The sequence below is a fragment of the Anguilla anguilla genome, chromosome 7 (genome assembly GCF_013347855.1).
Source record: "Anguilla anguilla isolate fAngAng1 chromosome 7, fAngAng1.pri, whole genome shotgun sequence".
Classification (NCBI taxonomy): Eukaryota; Metazoa; Chordata; class Actinopteri; order Anguilliformes; family Anguillidae; genus Anguilla; species Anguilla anguilla.
In genome coordinates, this window is record NC_049207.1 from 13,612,680 (window position 1) to 13,635,060 (window position 22,381).

The 22,381-nt window shown below is 43.5% G+C and overlaps 2 protein-coding genes across 8 annotated transcripts in view; one reads left to right on the forward strand and one right to left on the reverse strand.

Moving 5' to 3' along the window:
• zmp:0000000711 (tubby-related protein 3) overlaps nucleotides 1-14,850 on the reverse strand; it is a 33,637-nt gene extending 18,787 nt beyond the window's left edge. The window contains exon 1 of one of the 4 annotated variants that reach the window (XM_035427502.1): nucleotides 14,709-14,850. In XM_035427502.1, coding sequence (XP_035283393.1) covers nucleotides 14,709-14,728 — 20 coding nt within the window. In that variant the 5' untranslated portion in view covers nucleotides 14,729-14,850. Of the gene's footprint in view, nucleotides 1-2,327; nucleotides 2,650-14,708 lie in introns of those variants that run through there. The other 3 variants (XM_035427503.1, XM_035427501.1, XM_035427505.1) reach the window with 3 other exon arrangements.
• A 2,217-nt stretch (nucleotides 14,851-17,067) lies between these two features.
• On the forward strand, nucleotides 17,068-22,309 carry LOC118232195 (forkhead box protein M1-like). 4 transcript variants are annotated; one of them, XM_035426941.1, is made up of 9 exons: nucleotides 17,068-17,108; nucleotides 18,114-18,624; nucleotides 18,783-18,931; nucleotides 19,360-19,554; nucleotides 19,729-19,857; nucleotides 20,115-20,174; nucleotides 20,456-20,510; nucleotides 20,629-20,810; nucleotides 20,979-22,309. In XM_035426941.1, exons 2-9 carry the CDS (start codon nucleotides 18,150-18,152, stop codon nucleotides 21,723-21,725), a joined length of 1,992 nt encoding a protein of 663 aa, XP_035282832.1. In that variant the 5' UTR covers nucleotides 17,068-17,108; nucleotides 18,114-18,149; the 3' UTR covers nucleotides 21,726-22,309. The 4 variants fall into 4 exon arrangements, with proteins under 4 accessions (XP_035282832.1, XP_035282830.1, XP_035282829.1 ...); XM_035426939.1 differs by having other exon boundaries at nucleotides 17,074-17,910; XM_035426938.1 differs by having other exon boundaries at nucleotides 17,074-17,252.
• Nucleotides 22,310-22,381: the final 72 nt, after the last annotated feature.

The following is a 22,381-nucleotide window of genomic DNA, read 5'->3' on the forward strand; positions in this document are numbered from 1 at the left end:
TATGCCATCCCACCAAGTTACGCCTTGGTGGGGCGGCATACCCATTACAGCTCTTAAAATAAAAAATTAAATAAAAAATGGCTTGTTAGGAACTTAGTATACTATGTCAAAGAACGTAGGCTATGTGCGTCAGTTACAAAGAAACCAACAGCTGCTGACCAAGAAATGTGCTAGGCTGAAAGGGGACCAGCAGTCCGCTGACAGCTAGGCAACATCTTAGCGCCCAGCTCAACACAAACTGCTTCTAGCACTGCTAATAAATTATTTCATCCTCAGACAACAAAGTTACAATGTTTCAAACAACAACCTGACAATGTCTTTCTATTGTCCACAGTAAATACTGCAGTTTTCGGTGATTTTATGCCGCTCCCTTGAAAACGGCCACCCCTCGAAAGTCTGCTGATTTTATACCGATCATAACACGGTCACAGAGAGTGGGAGGTACATTTCCAGCTTTGTACTGATGGAAAATGTGGCTTGTTTCCATTCAGCTCTCAACTTGTTTGCATTAGTAAAGTAATAGTAAGAGAATCTATAATAAAGACCTGGAGAAAGCGTAATTGCATGGCTCTTTCCGGGCTCATGCCCAGGTCGGCTGGCTGGTCAGTCTGACATTCTGAAGGCTGTATCCCTGAGGTTCTACTGTAGTTCATCCCCGGTGAAGCCAGCGTTTGTGCCTGGTGACGCAGGCATGGGGAACGGGCAGGAAACCTTGCGCCGTGCGTTTAATTATACAGGCCACGTTTCCAACACAAAACCATGTTATTAGACACACAGCATGAATGTTTCATTGCTCTGTAACAGGCAGGGTGACAACGCAAGACCCTGGGTGACAGCTCTGGGTCGCCATGGGGACCCACCACCGTCGACTCCGTGCTGCCTGAGTCATTGATTAAAAGCTACTCCACGTTACGGCCCTCGGCTGTGAGTGTAACCGCCAAAGACAATTGCACTGCGTGTAAATATTTACACACTGGCAACCGGTTAGCAGCCATTTTCTGTAACAACTCGAAATAAAGAGAGAAATTCCCATGTTCCACATTAAGATACTCCTTTGGCTGTTTGGATATTCAGTGATTCAGCAGTTCAAAGATTACAGGCTTGCCTGGGTCTCCCAGAAAGCTCCCCAACTGCAAATAAAACACCTGCCAAATGTCACCCATTTAATGAAAACCCACATTGAACCCGATCAATTCTTTGTTGAAACCATGGAGAGCAAGCTATTAACAAATGTAAAAAGAATGTGGTTAATTGACACCGCATCGAAACAGAGTGAGTCACACGTCTAACGCCGCAGATCAAAACGAACGCAATCTCATTTTCATCCCTGCCAGTTATTATCCGAATGAGAAAAAGATCATTAGTTAAAATCCCCTGGGGACGGCAAACGGTTTCAGCAAGAGCTAAACACTGCAGATGGCAGGAGAGCGCACCGTAGGAAATTTCGGAAGAGGATTATTTAAAATATGCTGGTAACATCACAGAGATTAGGAAGCTTATGTTCCCTAGAGAAGTTAGTAGCGGCAGGCAAAGGAAATGAGGTGAAAAGTTATGTTGAGAATGATAAATTCTCTAAGTACCGAACGCAGGACAGAGTGAAACCAGACCAGTAAAAGCCAAGCAGAGCCAAAACGTACAAAATGCAGCAGAAGTCAAATTGCACATAACAGCAAAGCCCTTTGTTCACTTCCTCTGACCATCTATATTTAAGCAATATGCCCTAAAATAGGCCAGGTGTCTGAAATAAAACTCCAGGGGGATGAATTATATTCACATTTATTAACACAGCCAAGCACAAAACTCTGAAGCCCATTGTCTGCAGAGCCAGGAAGATCAATCTTATTTAGAGCAGCCTGTAGCCGACAGCCATTCAGAGAAAGCAAATGCATTTCAATTAATCACAATCTAGAGCAAAGACAAGTCTGGTGCTTTCTGTGTCCGCAAATGACTTAAAAGCCGACGTAGCAAACGGCTCCCCAGTTACTGTATGCGAGCCTAGAGTGAGCCACACGCTAACAAGGGCCCCTACACTGTGCAGAGTCCCAGCCTGCTCTGGTCCCACCTCCAGACCCGTAGCACTGTGACCCGAGGCCCTGAACAAACAACACCGCACAATGAAGCGAGGAAGAGGAAGAGAAAGACAGAGGAAGAAACAGGCGAGGTCGGGCACAGACGGAGCAGCAGAGAGGTGGGAAAGCGCTCGGGGAGCGGACCGAAGCAGAAGGGCGGGCAGGAAACGAGCGCGCCGCTGCAGCGATAGCGGACCCCGCAGACGCGACGGCGCAGGAAGCGGCAGCGCCGCCCGGAGCGGGCCCGCGGCGGCCTACCTGTAGGACCAGCGGCTGTAGGCGGGCGGGGCGCCGGTCTTTACGGTGTCCATGGCGCGGGTGGACGGGAGCTCGGCGGAGAGGCTCTTTTGAGGCGGGAGCTCTGCGGCTGCCGGGAGGGAGCCGGGCGGAACCCCCCGGGGACTACGGGCCGGCGCCCACGACGGCGAGGTGTAGCGTGCACCGTCTCCACGGCGACGTTCACCACACGCACAAATTTAGCACGCGGTGCAGAACATACAGACATGCAGATTCACGCTCTGCTTTCACACACACAGCCTAACACTAGACAACACGCCGCACGCCGCACGCACACAGCACCAGCCCGAGAACTTCCCTTTGCGAGCCATTTCCTTCTCTCTTACCCACCTCTCCCCTCTCTCTTGCTCACTCTCACCATTTCCTTCTCTTTTCTTATATTCACTGAATGAGTTCTCTTCAACAGTTTATCTGCTGAGCAATCACACCTATTAATATTCTCATTAACATTATTTTACTTCTAGGTCTATACACCGCAACTTGCGAAAAGCAACACACAACTTGTAAGTTCTTAGTCATAAAGCCATTTTTCTTGCTCTCTCTCTCTCATGGTTCTCACCCACAGACAGAGATCCACATTCAGTTCAAGAGCAAACAAGAGGCCCTGGGGGACGCATTTCAGCTAGTGCCTGACAGCCCCAAAGGGGACTGGCACCTCCAAAACATCCATTTGTTTTAGCACTCCAAAAAATGTGCTAATTTCACCGAGCCACCTGATGGACCTGAACCAATCGTAGCGTTTCGCTATGGAGTGCAAGTTGCCTGATTGGTTCATACAGGTCTGAGATGAACAGCGCATGGTAACTGTACTGCAGTATGAATGGAGCCTTCCACTGCCATTGCCACTGGCAGTGCGTGACGACAAGCATGGCCTCAGACTTGCTGACATCAGAGACGGCCTTTACTGAAATCAAACCACAGGAGGGCCCTTGAGAAGAACAAGCCCATGCATAGAGCCACAACACCGGTAGCACATGGGCCGCTCCTCACTGTTCCTCACTGAGAGTGAAACGCAGCCTGCCGTGCCCTCCACACCAGTGGGTTTAAAGAGTCACATTCCACTGCAGTCAACGGGGGCCTTCTGCACCCAGACATGCACGACTCCCCTTCTCACTTCCCATTTCTACCATACCGGAGTAGGAAACTGCTCATCTTAGCAGACCAAACCCACAGACCCACCGCGATTCTGGCACAGAAGCACAATGCGGAAATCATAGCTGTGGAGAATGGACTATAACAGGAAACACCCCTCAGGGTGGAGGGGGGGGGGGGGGGGGGTCCACCATTACAGATATCCTAGAGTCAGGAATCACACCCACTGTATTCCAGCAGGGATTCAAGTGGAAAGGTTTCAGTTGGCCACGCTGAGAGTGGGTCAGTCTACTGAGAATCTTAATGACCGCAGCAGCACCACAATGCCTTCGGCCCATAGAGAGGCATTGCTTAGCTCACAGAACGCCCTTCCAGGGTCCCTGCCAACCTCTGCCTCAGGGCCAGGGTTGTATTAACTGCAGTCCACCACACACAACTCCACACTGTATTTTGTTAGGCTTGTGCACATTTCACGTGTGTTATAAAGCCAGGCTGCTGCAACAAAGACACATTCACAATTTCGCAGCCAGCTGTCCGGGCACCAGTAGTGCCGCCATACTCCCTGAACAGGAATGCTCCGTGTGGAGTGCAAAGGAAAATTCAGCAGCACCTTGTCCTCCAGCTATTTTCTGCACATCCATCACTGTCAGGATCCTTCACCCACATCTATAGCAGCAGAAGTGGAGGTCTTTTATGCCTCCCTGCCCACAGCCCAATTACAGGAAGCCTAAAAAAAAAGATGGCTAAACGGGAGGCTAATGGGACCCTCTTCCCGTTGCCGAGAGACCGGGACTCCTGGGTGCTCCTGTGTGCGTCTGAGAGGAGGGAGCTTGGCAGGGTCTTCCCAGTCATAAGACAGCAGTCTGGGATACTCTCACCTGGGGGTAATTACACACTGTCAAAACAAATGAAGCCAGTACAAATGGCTCTATTGATAGCAGCGTGTCCCGGTAGATACCCCCTCATTAACACTGCGCACTAACCCTTTAATGGTGCTCAAGCACACACGCCCAAGCTGGCTTTACAAGAGGCAGAAAAGGACAAAAAAAACGACATGATTTAATAATATATTCCCCCAATATTTAAAGACATGGAAAGGAGTACATTCATACACTCACACAGTGACATCACTTCTGGGACTGTATAAAAGTGGTTGAAATCCCTTCACAACAACACATGGAGACATCCATTATTTCACACTGAGCCATTTTTGGCCACACAGCTGAATATAAATAGGCAACAGCTCTGTTACCGGAGCAACCCTATGCAACATCTGCCGAAATGACGCGGCTGTTGCGCCACTGCTGACTAACAGGGAAACGATGACTTTGCTTGACCTGAGCTTTGGCCCTGCTCAAAGTCATCATCCTTGCTCTGTCTGTCTCTGTCCGTCTCCCTCTCTCCCTCCTTCTCTCTCCCTCTCTCTCCCTCCCTCCCTCTCTCCTTCCCTCTCTCCCTCCCTCCCTCCCTCTCTCCTTCCCTCCTTCCCTCTCTCCCTCCCTCCTTCCCTCTCTCCCTCCCTCCCTCTCTCACACACACACACACACATCCACACTGCAGTCCACTCTCCCTCCTCCAACTCAGCTACTGCCCACTGGAATCCTTTGTGCCACTGGCTCTCCCCTCCGAGGAGACACTCTGGGTACATCTCTAGTACGTTCACGCTCACTCCACATGCACTTCAGTCCAGGATCTAAAGGCAGGCTGTTCAGATGCACATAAATCCTGCATCACTTGGCACAGGGAGCACCACACAGAACATAGCGTGACAGAGCACAGAGGCTTCAGAGGCTTATCTGTGATTGAACAATGCCTTTAGCAAAACTTCATATAACCTTGCAACCGAAACTTGATTAAAAAAAAACAATCAAGACCTACACAGCAATGAATTTCTCCTGCAAATTTCCGCAGCTTCAGACATCCCATCACGCTACCCCGCCTAACAGCTGAAGAGAGGAGACCAGGCTTTAGCGCACAGATGACCAGGTAAATAAGGCCACCGCTAAAACGGCAGAAGCACTTCACATGCTGATCCAAGTGAAAGAACAGCTCTGGGAGCTCAGAACAAATATGCGGGCGTAGCATTTTCCTTCACGTGCATGCTGCACTAATGTTACTTTGTCTAAAGGCGGCTAATTAAACCATCTCGCCTGTGTGACAATCTGAAATGCCACAAACTCAATACTCGGTTCCGATTTGGCTTAAAAACCACGCTTCTGAAACAGGAATGATTACAACCCAAGCGGTGACACAAATGAATTCCCCTGAAATACAGCCTCATGAGCAAAATGGGGCAACACCAGAAGAAAGAAAAAAAACACTAAGAACAAATCAGGAGGGCACGGATGCTAGCAGAGAACAGAGGATAATCATGGAGATTGAAGAAGAACTTGCTCAGGCCCAGAACACTTTAACTAGCATCTCTCAAAGGACAGGAGACATGCTCATTGTTCACTGCACTGAGATATGCTGGATACAAGCCTATAAGGCTGGGTTCTAAAACTGCAGTAGAACCACAGAGATGGAAACACTCCAGGGATGGCGGTCATTTAGAACTCCGAATGGTTCATATTCATAACTTGAATTCAAAATTCAATTTTAAAATAAATGACGCAGCACCAATTAAAAAATTGAATCCTTTATTGGAAGAGGACTCATTTCTTCACAGGCTCTCGTTCTGTAGTTGTAGCCTAATTGTACGCCTTCTTAACATACGCCTAGCTATGTGACTTTAATCAACCTATTTCTATTATAATACAATTGATACGCATTCGATTTCATACTTTCTTGCTCAAACAACTAAATCTGAAGGGGTGGGGGGGTGGGGGCTCAGCTCCTTTGCCTGTGCTATCAAGTCCTGTTGAACCTATAGCTAGTCCTTTCAGATATGCTCTGTACAGAATTCACATAACCAGGATGAACGTGCAAAAAAAACAAAAGGCGAACCAGACAAAACAAAAACAAAAAACAGAGCCAGCACTTTTTCTCTACCGTCTGTCTTGCTAAGCATGCTTCCCACACAATGCCTTAACTGATCTTAAAAATTTGCAACAAAAAAAAAAGATAAAATTGCACGGTATAAGGAAGTAGCTGCTCGAACACTCAGGCTATGCACATCCTGGTGGTTTGGGTTGCTGGTGTCTTTATGCCATGTTCATAAATATTTTCCAAAGTGAAATACTGTGCATAACAATTTCAACATGACAGCATGAGGAAGGCTACGTATGGTAGGAAGAGACCTTGTAAATAATTGGACCAATTAGCATTGTAATGTTAGTGATTTAACACAAAGGGTAAGTCAAATTCTTGGTTATGAATATTCATGACAAGAGGGGCTGTTGGGTAGTTCATCCAGTTAAGAATTGGCTCAAACGTCACCCAGGGATAGGAGGGTTTCAAGTACCCTATGGCGCATCGGTGATCGCTGTCGGTCTATCGGTCACCTGAAATTCCACGTTAACCTGCACACGAATGTCTTTCATGTGTCTTCCTCCAACCTGTGTGTGTGCAAGGTTGGGATGCATACTACTGAGGTGTGATGCAAAGTAACTGCCGACAGTACTGACATGCACATGCTTTCTCAAATCAATAGCAGACTCTGCAGAAAGGAATGCTGATAAAAACATGATTGGGTATTCTAACCAGAGAGAATGGGAGTTGAAAAAACATTTCACATAATATTTATGTAAGACAGTCTGAGAGCTATGTAAAATATATATATATATATATATATATTTAAAAAAACCGATCACTGTTCATTTCCGTGCCTAGCCTAGATAAAATGAATGAATGCAGATATCTTTGCAGTGAGTCATGACTATTCATGTAATGTAACTGAAAGAAAAGTTCTAGTTTCATGCAGTTCTTGGAAGAGAAAAGGCAGGACTCGGTTCAAATTCCACTTTGACTCAAACATTCCACCCTGAATTATTCCACAGAATATCCAAACTGCCAATGGCACAGAATGCACAGTCCAGACAGCCACGGTATACTCCCCGGTCATCCAACCAGCACAGCACACAGAATTCTCTTGGCCATTTCCCTGTACCTACTCCGCCATTTAGCAAAGGCCTAAAATAGCCTTTTCTGGTGCATTTGTTTATAGTCCCCTTCCTAAGCTCACTCCGTGCAGATCTCGTCGCCCGCTCACTGTAATCCTAAGGTCGCGCCTCCCCGTCTCACTGCAGCTCTTCAAAGAGACACTGGCCTGTTTGAAGCTAGCATGCCTCGAAGCGCGAGTCGTCCTCACAGCCTTAAACAGGCACCGCGAAGAGGCTCTCCGTGACTGCGAAAGGCAGGCAGACGTGAAAGCGAGAGAGGAAAAGAGCAGGACGAACAGAGGGAAAGAAAGCGGGAATAAGTGAGAGAAAACAGGAAAGAGTAAGAGAAAGACCAGTAAGAGAAAGAGGAAGACAGAGGCTGGGAGAGGGAGACAGTAAAGAGAGAAAAGAGGATTAGGGAGTGAGAGAACAGGAGCAAGGGAAAAACAGAGGCAAAGGAAGGCAAGAGAAGTGGGACAACACAGAAGAAATAGATGAATGAACGTGAGACAGAGTGAAAGAGGAAGGAGGAATGAAATGGAGGGGAAACTTATAAATAGGCAAAGAGGTTGAAGAAGAAAGAGAAATGAGGTAAGCAAATGAATAACCATCATTTCAAGCCACAAGATCTGCATGGACTTCAGTTGGTCCTCAGCCAAACGCATAGGGAGCAAACAGTGGAGTGGATCGTTTTTATCTCACTCAATGTACAGACAACATCTGGACAATCTTCAAAATGGCACACTGCAAACTGCCACACAGTCCTTCTGTGAAGAATCTGCAGCTGTTACAGTCCTTCTCTGACTGTATGCCAGCAAGCAAAGCCTTTGGGTGGGGGCCCAATGGGAGGGACAGCTGGGATCCCAGTGTAGGTGGGGGCCTGATGGGAGGGACAGCTGGGATCCCAGTGTGGGTGGGGGCTCGATGGGGGGGGGGGTTCTAGGATCTCACCACTGCTCCTAAGGCTGTCCCTCCACATCCATTCACAATGCAGTATCAACAGCCCGCCCCACAGACTGGAGCTGCAGCATGATCGGACTTTATCAGGGCAGTGGGCCTCCACCCAAATCCCACCGGCCTACACAAACTGTCCTGGTCCATGACAATACAACGCAAGTCTCTATGTCGCAGGCGTCAAACTCAGGGTAGTCAGGCTTCCGGTGTGTTTCAGCACCAGCGATTCATTCAAGTTGCTGATTGGCTACAGACCACACACCTTGTTCTCAAGGCCTTAATTGGCTGCTTGCTTAAAGGAAGCCACAAATACTTGCAGACAATGCAGCTCTCCCATAACTGGAGTATGACTATACTGAACAGCAAACTTTCAGCTCTTTTTCACAGCATTGCATTCAATAATTTATCTGCACACACATTTATCTAGTGTGACATTTATACAGCTTTTTACACAAAATACGAACACAGAGAGCAGTAGGTCTAGCGGTCAAACAAAATGCATGTTTCAGCGTTTTCAGAAATAAGAGGAAAGATGCCACAGAGCACTCTGCCATCCCCGCAGTGGTAGAACATCAAAGGTGACAATTTAAAATATTTCAGAGATTTAGAGTTTGAGCAGCTCAGCTGACAGACTGTAGAATGGAGAAGAAGCAGCCAGCTGACTGCACAGTCTGAAGGGTATGCATGGTAACCCCTGAACCCCTCCCAAACAATTCAGGAAGCTTCAGCAATACGACAGAACTACAGGCTTTCGTCGGCCATTCCAAATTTGTGAAAAATTAAAATCAAAATAATCATAAGTAGTCTTATAATCTAAAGTGTAACTGCTATTTACAATTAAAACATTATTTCTGGCAGTTCTTTACCATGATGGTACATAATAGACATGTGGACCTATTTATTAAAGCCAATCGTGCAGTATCTGCATAGATTTAAATTATACTCTACTCTTTATACATGAGCACAAGCATAGCATACAGCTGAGATTAAGTGCTCAGAGACCCTAAGAGCCAAATAAATAGTCAATTATGGCAAAGAGCTCAGCTGGAGAAAACTCTAAAACATCTCCAGCTGAGCAAAATATAAATTCAGCTTGAGAAAACCTGAATATCAACACCAGGTGATGTATTAGTAGTGCAGCAGGACAGAGTGAGCATTTCAATCGTATTTACTGTAAAGAACTGGTATAGGCTTTTGACCAAAGACAACCTTTTTGATTATATAACTATTAATGCAAGTCAGTACGAGCAAGCCTTTATTGCATAAAACTAATATTTATATGGACAATGCTCCAGCACTTGAATATGTAAGCAAGAAAACCCTGCTTTGCTGCCAAGCTGTGTGAATAGCAGAACACTGCTGAAAGATCTACTTTCATTCATGCATTAAGGCAGAAAAACTAACACAAGCAATGGATTGTGCGGTGCTGTTAGGTTCAGAACCATTGGGGTCACTGGCCGAGTAGGCTCCGTTCACTTGGACAGCCTTGTCAATTCTGCAAGATGAAGGCGATAGCAGCCCAACAGAAATTCTTGGGACTATTGAGGAAAGTACTTTAGCTGAGTTGATCAAATGATCAAAGCTTGATGAATTCCATTTGAACAAGAAGAGCGTGGGTCAGGACAAAGTTAGCACCCCCATTGACCCACCCCTCACCGGACTGTACAAACAGAATAAAAGGCAAGCTGATCCCTCTCCCGTTTTCAAAGTCCTCAGCCTCCTGCTGAATGCCCACCTCAAACCCACCCACCCACCCACCCCCGACAACTCACTCTCTCACACACACACGTATACACATACACACACACACACACACAGCACCATGGCAGCCTGCTGGCCAGGGGCTCCTTGCTCTGCACCTGTTCTCTCCACCTACTTCTAGGTCCCCATATGTTTCATCAAAAGACAGTTCCAGGAGTGTGAGTCCCCAGAGTGTCTATTTACTTCAGACAGGCTTCAAACAGGAAGCCTCACAGAATGCAAAGAGGGACATGCTCCAACACGACTACAGACATTAACAGCATGTTATTACAGGCAGGTATGAACAGTTTATTTGTTTTTCCCTCCTACTGCACCTTGTAGTGACAGGTAATCTGAGCAAAGGGCTCTCTTTGTAATCGGCGTCTGTAGAAAGGTGAGCGAGCGCTTGTGTGAAGTCACATCTAATGACTGCAAACAAAAACACTACATTCAAAAGAATCGTGACGAGTTCAGTTATTTCCAAGAAACACTATATTCCACTGCATTGTCATTTAAAAAGTACCGAAGGTCATTCCAAATAATAACACTATGGTTTTCTATAATGCGTACATTACACATTATATTAATACAATATTTCCTCTAATAGTCCATGGAAGAGGCCTCCCCAATGATTCAAATGATTAATAAATGATGTCAGAGATTAAGCAGTAAATACCAGACAGAGACACAGCATACCCAGGAAAGCCAGATATCAGCCACTATAAAAAATAAAGAAATTAACAACAGCAGCCCCAAGAAAAGAGGTGAAAGAAAAAGTTTGAATGCATTTTACAAGATAAAGTTTAAATATCTCAAACTTAGCTAAACAAATGTCAAAAGTACGGTAACACTAGAACATGCTCCCATGGTTCACTCAACTTTAAACAGCTCAGCGTTCCAACCCACTGTCAGGGGAGCCAGCCTTCCTTTCAGCCAGGAAAAAAGGACTGCTCAGGAATTTTTCCTTTGCAGGCATATTCTTTAAAAAATGGTCCCTGCAAGTTGAAAACATAAATATGTTTTATGTCTTCCAATCCACTAGGGATACAGAACAAGGAACCCCAAGGCCTCAGTCAAGTACCCAGGAAAAAAAAACACGCTGGCGTGGACAATGTGGAGTGTTTCGCTTTCCCTCTTGGCTGTTGGTCTGCTTCCCGGCCTTTGAGGGGAGATGGTTATAGGAAGCATCCTTTTCACCTCCTGTCATTGTTCCATTTAATCAGGGGTCAGGTGGCTGTAGACTGAAGGGGGAACACACTGTAGGGACGTTGAGGAAAACACTACAGCATGCACGTACAGCCGGATTTAGGGTGTGGAGCATCTTCGGGGAATGCGTGCCTGGTGGAGAATGTGGGTATAAAATCTGCAGCCTTCAGGGTAGGAATTCAGAACTGCATTTCATTTAAAATGTATGCCAAACTCCTAGTGATTCAGCAGCACAGACGGAGCACAGAAATTCTTCATGTTTCCCTCCTTTCAGAACAAATCAATAAAACCTCGGTTTCAGATCTCCATGCATAGATTGAAACTCAAAATAGGTTGCTCACATTAATTGTATCTATACGTTTTTATTTTTTTTTTTTTTTAAGTCTTTGCATTAGCAACCTTTTGATCAGTCCTTGGAAGAAACGACCATCAAAAGACTATCGACTATACGACCAATGAGAGATTTTGTCTGCATTTCAAAGCCCCACTTTCTCCCGCCTCCAGATGCGGCAGAACTACTACGCAGACAACTTCTGGACGTCGAACGTAACTTCAAACAGCTCCCTGAAGCCACAACAGGATGCATTTGCAAACTTTTAATTCCAAAATAAAAGCAAGTTCTTGTTGCCCTGCTTAAGAGATTAGAACTCTGACTACAGCTGACAACTGACCTTACTTTTACGGAATGTATACATTCTGAGAGTTTCCACTTGATGCTACTTACAAACTGTAAAATTGTAGATTATCTGTTGTTAAACAACTGCTACAGTCAATGGGAAAAAAATTATATTCATGAATATAATGAATTGATGCTTTATATTACTTTTTAAATTAAGTACTAATAATTAAATATTCTTTATATACTGCTTCAAGGGCAGAAGCAAACAGGCACAACCTGTGGAATTTATTATTTTAAAAACATATACAAATGCTTTATTGAAAACTATGGAATAAAAGAGAAGTAAATTGATAAATGATGTATGTTGAAAAACACTGCCAGACTAAGTAAAGAAGAAAATGTAATGTAATTCCCATAATGCACTCATGAACTGTGAGGAATTAAAAAATCCTATTTAAAAACACTGACACTAAATGAATAAGGGTGTGATGAATCCGATTCTCCAAAAGTCCCTGAATCGAGTGAGTATCACATTACTGTTGTCATACTAATTGTTGCCGGGGTATAATTACTACATGGATTCTGACTCACTAAAGGTTGGGTGAAATGGGTTCAGAGTGTCTACTGTAAGAATTTCTTTGGAGAGAGGCTGCAAGGGTTATGTTTCAGAACGTGACACCCTTTTCAACCCTCACAAGTGTGCAACTCTGTCTATTGAAGGGGAAAAAGATGTGGTAGAAATTGGTCACGCAAAAGCAGTGTGTGGCCTATCCATCCCGTGTTCGCGGCCGAAACGAGTATAGGCTATACTGTGTGAACAACATGGCTTCACGCTGTCAATGCTTACCCTCCGAGGGACTTCTTCTGTCAATGTTTGTCAATGGAGATTGCATGCCGGTATTCTTGATTTTATGAAGCTGTTAGCAATGGGTGTGGCTGAAATACCCAAAACCACTAAGTAGAAAGGGTGTCCGCATATTTTCGGAAATGTAGTGTAATTTAATCCTATAAAGACTTTAAAGATATGATGTCCACTTATCACAGAAAGTGTGGATGCATATTCGGTTGGGGAGGTAACAAGGTATGCTGTGAACAGTCAATTTTGAATTTTAACCATTTGTAAAACTGTAAAATCTCAATGATTTTTATTTATATTGATACTCAAAATCCATTTAGATAGAAGGTGCTGTTTTGGGTTCCGTTTCTAACACAGTCAAATAGAGTTTACATGCTGTGCATTGACATGGCAATAGTTCTGTCGACTACATGTGGCCACCTAATCATTCCCTAAATATTATTACTCTATACATTCTACATTGGCCTTCACTGTAAAAGAGATTTTCCTTCTTAGTTCACGGGGCTGGTTAAATGAAGTGGAAAATGTTTGATATCGCACCCTTCATATCCTTGTTGAAACCATGCAATTCACAACGAAGTTTTTCACATTCGTTGAGGGCGAGTCACAGATGGAGCCCGTAACGTATTGCTGCTAATGCACGGTAGTTAGTCTACCTAGCTGGTTTACCAATTTCTCCCCGCAGGCTAGAATCGTCATCAAAAATATCACTACAGGAATTGCATTCCCGACTAGCATAGTCTGGTTTAGGAAATAATCGCACTGAGAAACATACAAATGTATGGCACATTAACAATGTTCAATAATACCAGCTGCCTGGGCATAGCCCAGCTAGCTAGCTAACGCAGTTGCTAACTAGTATAAGCTAGATCTAACGTTAACTTGCTAGCAAAATTAACGGTTTTCTAAACAGCTCTGGTACTGCAACCTATCACTGGCTATATTACGTACTAGTCAGAATTCACTTACTACTAGATTAGTAGCATGCATATGTGTTCCGTTTTATACCACCATTAACAGTATCTAAGTTCTTCTGTGACTTTTATTCAGTTAAAATTAAAATATCTTGGAATTGATTCGGCAACTTACCTAGCCACTTAGTAATATGAATAGGAAAGCTACCATGAACCGTGGGCTGGCTAAAATAATTCGCTTGCGCCAACTACCCAGGTAGCAAGGTAATCAAGAAACAAAAGACTCGATAACATGCTAACGTTAGCGTCCAATCAAGTGATTATTTGCTCGTACCTAATAGTACAAATTAGTGCGCTATAGCCACTTTTATTATTCTCAGAAAACTATTTAACCAGTTACAGAATGCTAACCATGTCGCAAATTACACCCAACAATCCAATTAGCTAGCAACTTTCTCAAAAATTAGCTAGTGAAGCTAGCTAGCTCGTTGCATGTAATCTCGTTAGCGCTGACCTGCAAACCATTATTGGCTAAATCGGGTTCAATCGGAATTACAGATAACGTAATTTAGCGCGTGCGAATTGTTCTGGTTGATATTTCTGCTAAAGCTGAACAACAGCTTTCTGGAAAAACTCTAACCGTTAAGTAGTGCAATAGGTTATTTTAATTCGTGGTTACAGTGCAGAAACCACAAGTAGTTCTAGTCAAGTGGTTTCTGGAAAACGTTAGCGCGGTAGCATACTTTATATTGCAAATTAGGCAGCTTTCTAGTCAAATGAGTAACAATAGCTTCTCAGAACTGAAGTTAAGCGATACGTGTCTTTCAGAAATGTGTTTTTAATCGTTTCTCTTTCATTAATTTAGGAAACCACATGGGGAAAACGCCTAGAGACAACTGTGTAGCTAGGCAGCTTGCTTACCTGATGCTGTAGTAACTCATGTTTATCCGTGGTTGCTATGGATCCCCCAGCTGATGGCCTCCCTGTGTCGGCGATTCTCTTTTACTCCAAGGGAAAAGAGTTCTATTGCCCTGCTAACCACACGAAGTTGTAACGGGCTTTGTCATTGGGTAACAGTTTTTGTAATGTCATTGTGATTGGCCATGACACAAGTGTGGCACGCATGTGCGTTGCATGTCATAAACTCTGCGGGGCTGTGCGAATGTCACCATATATTATGCCGCCCCACCAATATACTCAGTTGAACAGACTTCAATTTAACCCTCTTTTTAAATTGACATAATATAAACATAAAAAACTATTGAGTCAAGTCACATTGACAATAAAATATAAGTACCAGATGACATAGAAATAAAACATAGTAATGTAAAACAAAATATTTTTATTTTACATTTTATTCTCATGAGTATTTAATCAATAGATTAAAGGAAACATAACTTCTCTTTTCCGAGTAATGATTGTCTTTTTATACTAAGTGCATAACTCAACATTATACTTCTGTCATGCAGTAACAAAATGGTCTGGCTAAACATGAAAAGATCTTTAAAATATATATATATCCTATTTAAGAGACTGAAGTTGCCATTTCCAAGCCATCTCATATTTAAATATATATTCAAAATTTGAATACTTTAAAGGTAACGTGAGCTTGTACCAAGATTTCAAAGTGCAGACACAAAAATAAACATTAAACAGAATGCCAGTCTTCCACACGTTTTGAAGATGGAACAAAGTACTACACACTTATAAACTATAATTATGTGTAAAACATACACAATGTAGGCTAATTTGGCAGCATTCAGACTCTGTGCATGTACCGAGAAGCAATAAATACACAGTATCTTTAAATAATGCTTATATTTGTAATGCCATGTTGGACTAATGTCAATGTTGAACTGCCGTTCTTCCGTTTTGGTTCCTGTACACCAGAGGTGTCCAATCTTATCCGAAAAGGGCCAGTGTGGGTGTAGGTTTTTGTCTTAGCCCAGCACAATGACACCTGATTCAACTAATTAACTATTAATGGTCTTCAATCAAGACCTTGATAAGTAGAATTATGTGTGTTAGTGTTGGGCTATAACAAAAGCCTGCACCCATACTGGGTGACACCCCTGCTTTACACCGTGCTGGCAATACAATTGTGCCTCTGCGCCACCTAGTGTTCTTACGGAGAATTACATTATTGTTTCAGAAACAAGCCAAGTTCAGATACAGTAGTTCAAACCGTGTACTCAAACTGACCCTAAATATTTAAAACATTTGCGTAACCAGCAAGCTACATGACTACATAACGTTAAACGACGTTTAGAAGGCGCTAGTTTAGTTTTTATCATCAATAGTTTTGTTTATGGTATAAGGTTATGTATATAACCATAGCGTCGCTACTACGTTAAAGAATTATTTATTTATTTATTTAAATTATTGTATGGATGGTGGCCAACAACGTTGTGCGTTTACCGCCACCCCACTGATCTGGAGAACCGGGACTGACAATCTATAATATCTTTAATATAAAACTTATAATTCTATCAAGCCTGTTGGTTTTAAATATTTTAACGAACCTTAACTGAATACATTTAGCTCTTGTACGTGCAGTTTTAAAATTACATTTACATAAAATTATGCAGCCACTTCATGCAGATAAACTCGCTCTCTGTCGCTCTGGCTTATTTAACGCGGCTATATAATAGCTTACGTACATAGATTACTGTTTCGGTATTGCTGTCTTGCTAGAAAGTTTTGCCAAGAGCTATCTGCATTTACTATAAACCACACGTATTCATATTTTAATCTGTATTACAAAAATATACTATTTGGATTTATTATATGATTGTTTCTCGAATCTCTTACCACAAAGCATCCAAACAGTACAATTTTGGATATGTGCCATATACATACATGTCATTTTTCAAACAAGAGACCTCTTTTTTTCTGTTTTTATTAAGGAATCATAACAGTATTTTAAGTCCATTTTGTTTTTCTCCAGTTCAAAACTGTAAAAACTAGCTATAAATGTATGTACTCTTTTAAGTCTTTCTGTGATTATTTTTTCCTCCTTTTATTTTATTACTTTTAATATCAACCTCCTGCGTTGTCTGTATTGCTTAGGATCTCGTGAACTGATCTGTACATAATTTTCTTGCAAAAAAACAAACGTAGATGACTTATATATGAGCGTTCTGTGTACAGCCATGTACCATCAGTTAAATATACACGCGCCAACAAGGGCGCATCCCTGAAACTTAGCCCTTTGATTGGATTGGTTGGAGTAGCCTACAAAATACGGTATTGTGATTGGTTACAGCCATCGCTATTAGGAAAAGGAGTCTGGGAACAAAGTACTTGTGACTGCTTACAGTGGTGCGCGCTAAAATTCAAATCACCATAAAATCAGAAGACAGCAGGGAGTGGACGTATTTTTTCTTAATATTGGAACTGATAGTTAAGACGCCTTGTAAGGAAGAAAATAATTAACGATTAAAAGGCTATACTCTTACTATGAAGGTTTGATGCTTTATCAAAGTGTCCTTTATTGTGTTGCAAGCTAGCATTGCATTCTAACAGTGCATGGCCTGTCATGAAGTGACAATGTGCTAGTGGTAACGTTATAAGTTGTTTAGCTAACTAGCTAAATAAGGGGAACTCATTAATTCATGCAAGGTAGTGTACAGTACTATAGGCATATTAAATGACGGAAACATGCCAAAATCAGGCGACGCGATACTTGCCGAGAGATATTCGCTAGCTAGCAGAAGCTAACTTAGCTACACTACGTTAGCCAAGTTACTTAGCTAATCTACCAAATTGTGTTAGCTACCACTCATTAAAATCAGTTTAACGGCATCCCATTCTAGAAGACATATGTATAGATACGTCACATCAACGGCTAATACTGTATTTTAAAATTCGAGTTTAAATTATTCTGGAAAATAGACTAGCTCGTTAGTTAACTAAACAACGTTATTTCAGTTGCGGTAACTTCATTTCCGGTTAATTATCTGTAACTTCCCGGGTTTCATACTTATTTATGTAATTTAGGTGGTGTTGTGCCAAGCGTAGAGAAACTGCATTGCTTTAATTTTGCAACCATTGATTTCCAATTCGGCGATCGTTAGCTAGCTAACTGAATTGAGAGTTGCTTGCTGTCATCGCATCAAGACAGGTATGCTAGCTAGGTTAACAATGGAGTTACAATGGCCAGACATATAAACAGAACGTAATTTTCTCTCGGCTTCTTTGGCGAATGTTTTTAGTTATTGGCAAAATTAAATTCACATGCGCATATGAGAACTTGATTCAGATGTTTATAGAGAGGGAGATATGCCTTTCACCGTATGTTCAGTGTTCTATGTGCCGGTCTTTTAGCCAGCTGAGAAGGCCAGTGATTGACATCTAAGCAGGATGAAAGAGAGCCCCAGAAGGCCTTTAATCCTCAAGAGGAGGAAGCTCCCCTTTCCAAAAACCGAACCGGAGGTCTCCCATGATGAGCCAGATGGACTACAAAACAAAGAAACTTCAGCACTCTCAGGCACCCGGTGCTTCCCTAACAATATCCGCATCATTGACCACCCAACATTACCTGACACACAAGTTGTGGTTATACCCAAGACTGCAGATCTCCAGAGTGTCCTTGGTGCCCTCACTGCAAAAGGCAAGGAATGTGGGCCCCTGGGACCCAATAAGTTCATCTTGCTGAGTGGCGGAAGTGGATGTTTGGAGGATTGGCCGGAGTCGCTCTGCGTGCCCACCCTAGGAGACGGGGATAGTTCAGTTGGAAACCCTATTGCTGTCAACACAAAGCCAGGGGGAGGAATTCTTCTTAGAGATGGAATCGAATGCATCATGGATGCCAACCCTCCAATCCCATTGAAACATTGTGAGTCTTGTTTTCTGGATTTTTTTCCCTCTTGAAAAATACAAGGTCACTATATGTTTCTTAAGAAACTGAAACAAAATTTTAAAAGTCATTCTATGGAAATTAGAAGTCCAACACCCAAATAGGCAAATAACATAATTCTGTTTCTCATTTATCAGTGAACAAGGAGCTTGACTGCAACCCACTGGATGACAGTCTGACCAATATCCAATGGTTGGGGGGGATGAGTACAGATGGACTAGCACCTAACCCTGGGAAGAAAGACCATAACAAGGAGAATCAGGAGTCCTGCCCACAGCTTCACCAGGTCAGCACACTGATTGATTGCACCCCCCCCCCCCAGTTGTGTACTACTCAGGAGGGTAGTACACAACTGGTGTTTCAGGATTATATTCTCACTTTATTGTTATTCTCTGGAGAATAGTGAATATTGGTAAATGTGATCTGTTCTGCTTTGTGTAATTTTGAAGGAAGCTACTTATTTTGCCTAAAGGTGAAATATATCTTCAAAATTATCAGTAGCTGTCAGTGGGAAATGGCAGAAGTATGAGATTATTTGTGCCAGTTATGCGCAATAAGAACCATGCAGTAATGTCAGGTCTTGAACAATAGCGAGTTGGGATTGATTGGATAGACGCTTCTTTTTTAAAGCTCCACATTGAGTATGGGCCGATATATGTATTTTTTGTGTATTAAGCAGAAATTTGACTTTGAACTCTGTACCTTTTCGTTCAGCCACCCAGAGGCTGTGACGAGGGACTGTGTGGCATTAAGGACCCTCAGTCGGAGAGACCCCCTTACTCTTACATGGCTATGATCCAGTTTGCCATCAATAGCAAGAAGAACAGGAGGATGACCCTGAAGGAAATCTATACTTGGATCGAGGACCACTTCACATACTTCAGAAATGTGGCCAAGCCAGGCTGGAAGGTAAACATACCCTGAGTAGACTGGAGAAAACAGACTATAATAGCACGTAGCACACCTAACTACCTTACCAAAACAGCAGGTTACTTTTGTGAGAATATCTGAACTATCTTCTGAGAAAATCATTCTGTCCATAAGAGTTTGTTCCATAAGAGACTATTTTTACGGTACCCTTAGAATTCCATCCGACACAACCTCTCCCTGCATGATATGTTCATCCGGGAGACCTCACAGGATGGCAAGATATCCTACTGGACCATTCGTCCAGAGGCCAACCGCTGCCTGACTCTAGATCAGGTCTACAAGGTGGGTGCTTCTGCTGGAATCCAATCATGATGTGGATTTGTCTGTCAAGCTGTCAGACCTGTTCACTGCAAGCTTATCATAAAAACCATGTTTACCTCAAAAAGGATTTTGGGCTCCTAGGACATTATATAAAATACCAATCAAACCATACAAATATTTTAATTATTGTTCTTCATAATTATTATTACTGATATGTAGGTTTCATAATATAAAATAATTGTTCTCACTTTGCACTGTTTCTCCACCTCCTCCATTAGCCTGTGGTAGACCTGACTGCCTCCACTCCCCCACAGACTGTGCAGGTCTGTGAGCAACAAGTAAGGCTGCTCTTCAACCATCAATCAGTCTTCAGCACAGCCAGGGAGCCAGATCTTACGTTTCATCTGCATTTTCTTTATGGTTACTTTTGAAATGTTTCAGGAAGAAAGGAGAGACAGAGCAGTAGAAAGCAGGCTTCATTGTCACCTTATTGCCGACTTCAGTAACTTTTCCATTCTATGCAAGTTTAGGTCAGGTTATCCAGTTGTTGGAGGCAGATGAACATTTCACCTCCAGAACTGAGTGAATGCATGTCTTTAACATAATTTATCTCCCACAGCCTCTGAAGCGTGTCATTCCGGAAGTCAGGAAAGCAATTCTTCCAAATACCACAGGTGAGTTGGGGAGATGGACGTTTGAGGATAAAAACGGGCAGTACATTTCAGGCTTTCCCCCCCTTAGGTCTCAAATTATCGGCGTCCCTGACCCAATTTTTCTGCATCCCGATTTCAGAGAGAAAGATGAAACCTCTCTTGCCTCGCACCGACTCTTACCTGGTCCCCATCCAGCTTCCCCTCGCCCCCTCTCTCTTCCTGCCCTCTGCACAGCTCCCCCTGGCTGCACCACAGCCGAACTGTAGCTCTTCAACTGCTGGTGTCCAGGGAGGGGGTAAGAGGGTTCGAATAGCTCCTAAGGTAAAGACTGGCCTGTACTATTAACCACTCATGCCTGGGCTGTTTTTTTGTTAAAAAAAACTCTAATTTTCAGATTTGAATATGACATAATTGTTTAGTTTTGTTCAGTTAAATATTACATGGCATTGTGGGAAATTAAGTTCCCTGTGTATACTGTGTGCCAAGCAGGTCCTACAGCGTGCCCCACTGCACAGTTCAGCGAAGAAGGAGGCGTTCGATGCCGCGCTGTCCCATGAGTTTGGGCCGGGCCACAGCAGGAAGGAGGTCGGTGGTTCCCGTCGAAAGCAGCGCCTGGCCACTCCCTCCAGCGAGGAGCCCGTGCTGCTCTACCCTGACAGCACCTTGTTCGACTCGGGCCTGGCCTCCGACCTCTCCGCATTCCAGGACACGCAGGACGCCGATGCAGAACCAAAGCCCGAGTCCGACAGCCCGTGCAGAGGGTACGCCTTCAAGACTCCCATCAAAAGCACCCGCCCTGCTTCCTCCACCCCCAGCAAGCCCCCCGCCACACTGCCCGAGTCGTGGAGGCTTACACCCCTGGGGAAGGAGGGTCACAGCGTGCTGGACTTCAGCCCCATTCGCACGCCCCGTAACACCACCCTCACCCCTCAGCGACACAATCACACCCCCTTCAGTTTCAGCAGTACACCATTCAAGGACGTGCCTCTCTTCAGCTCCCCCCGCGAGCTCCTGACGTCCGCTCCCCACTCCCCTCCTGCCCGATCCTGCTCCCGCGAGCTGCAGGTAGGGGGCGCTGCTGCGGCCAACCGCTCGCTCACAGAAGGTCTCATCTTGGACACCATGAACGACAGCCTGAGCAAGATCCTGGTGGACATCAGTTTCTCAGGCCTGGATGACGAGGAGCTGGGCATGGCCAACATCAGCTGGTCTCAGCTCATACCAGAACTGAAGTGAGGCGTCGCCTAACTTATCACTGTGCTTTCAGTCCTAACTGGGACTCATTTTTATACTTCCTGTTCAATACCAAGCTGCTCAGATGTCTTATAAATATATTATATATATTATATGTGCCATTTTTCATTTTGTGCTTTGTCTCTAATCTTTCCATTGGATTGCCTGGATGTTCCTGTGTCACTAATTTGTCATGCCTGGGTCGCAGGCTGTTTTTTTATCTGTCCGTGTTTTTGTTTCATTTTATTATAGATCGTTTTGCAGGCTTTACTCTTGAAGAGAGTTCTAGACATGAGCGAGCATTTGCAAGTCTGTTTCTTTGTGATTGATGAATGTACATACCATCTGTCCACTTTAAATTTGCACATTGTGTATATTTGTATTGGTCTAGCTGTTTAAAATGAAATGGGATGCAACTATTTGTCTAATCTTCTTGTAAGACACTATTTTAGTATATTTAAATGGATGCTTATTCTAAGTGACAGATCTGCTATTTCTATTAACTATTGGGAGCAACTGAATTTTGCGTGATTACATAATATGTAAAAGCAGGAAATAAGGGAAAAATAAATTATAGATGAACAATGGTTATATTTTATCTTTGAAGTTTTTAAGAAATATAATTGATTAAATACTTGCACACACTGTATCTTGCTAAA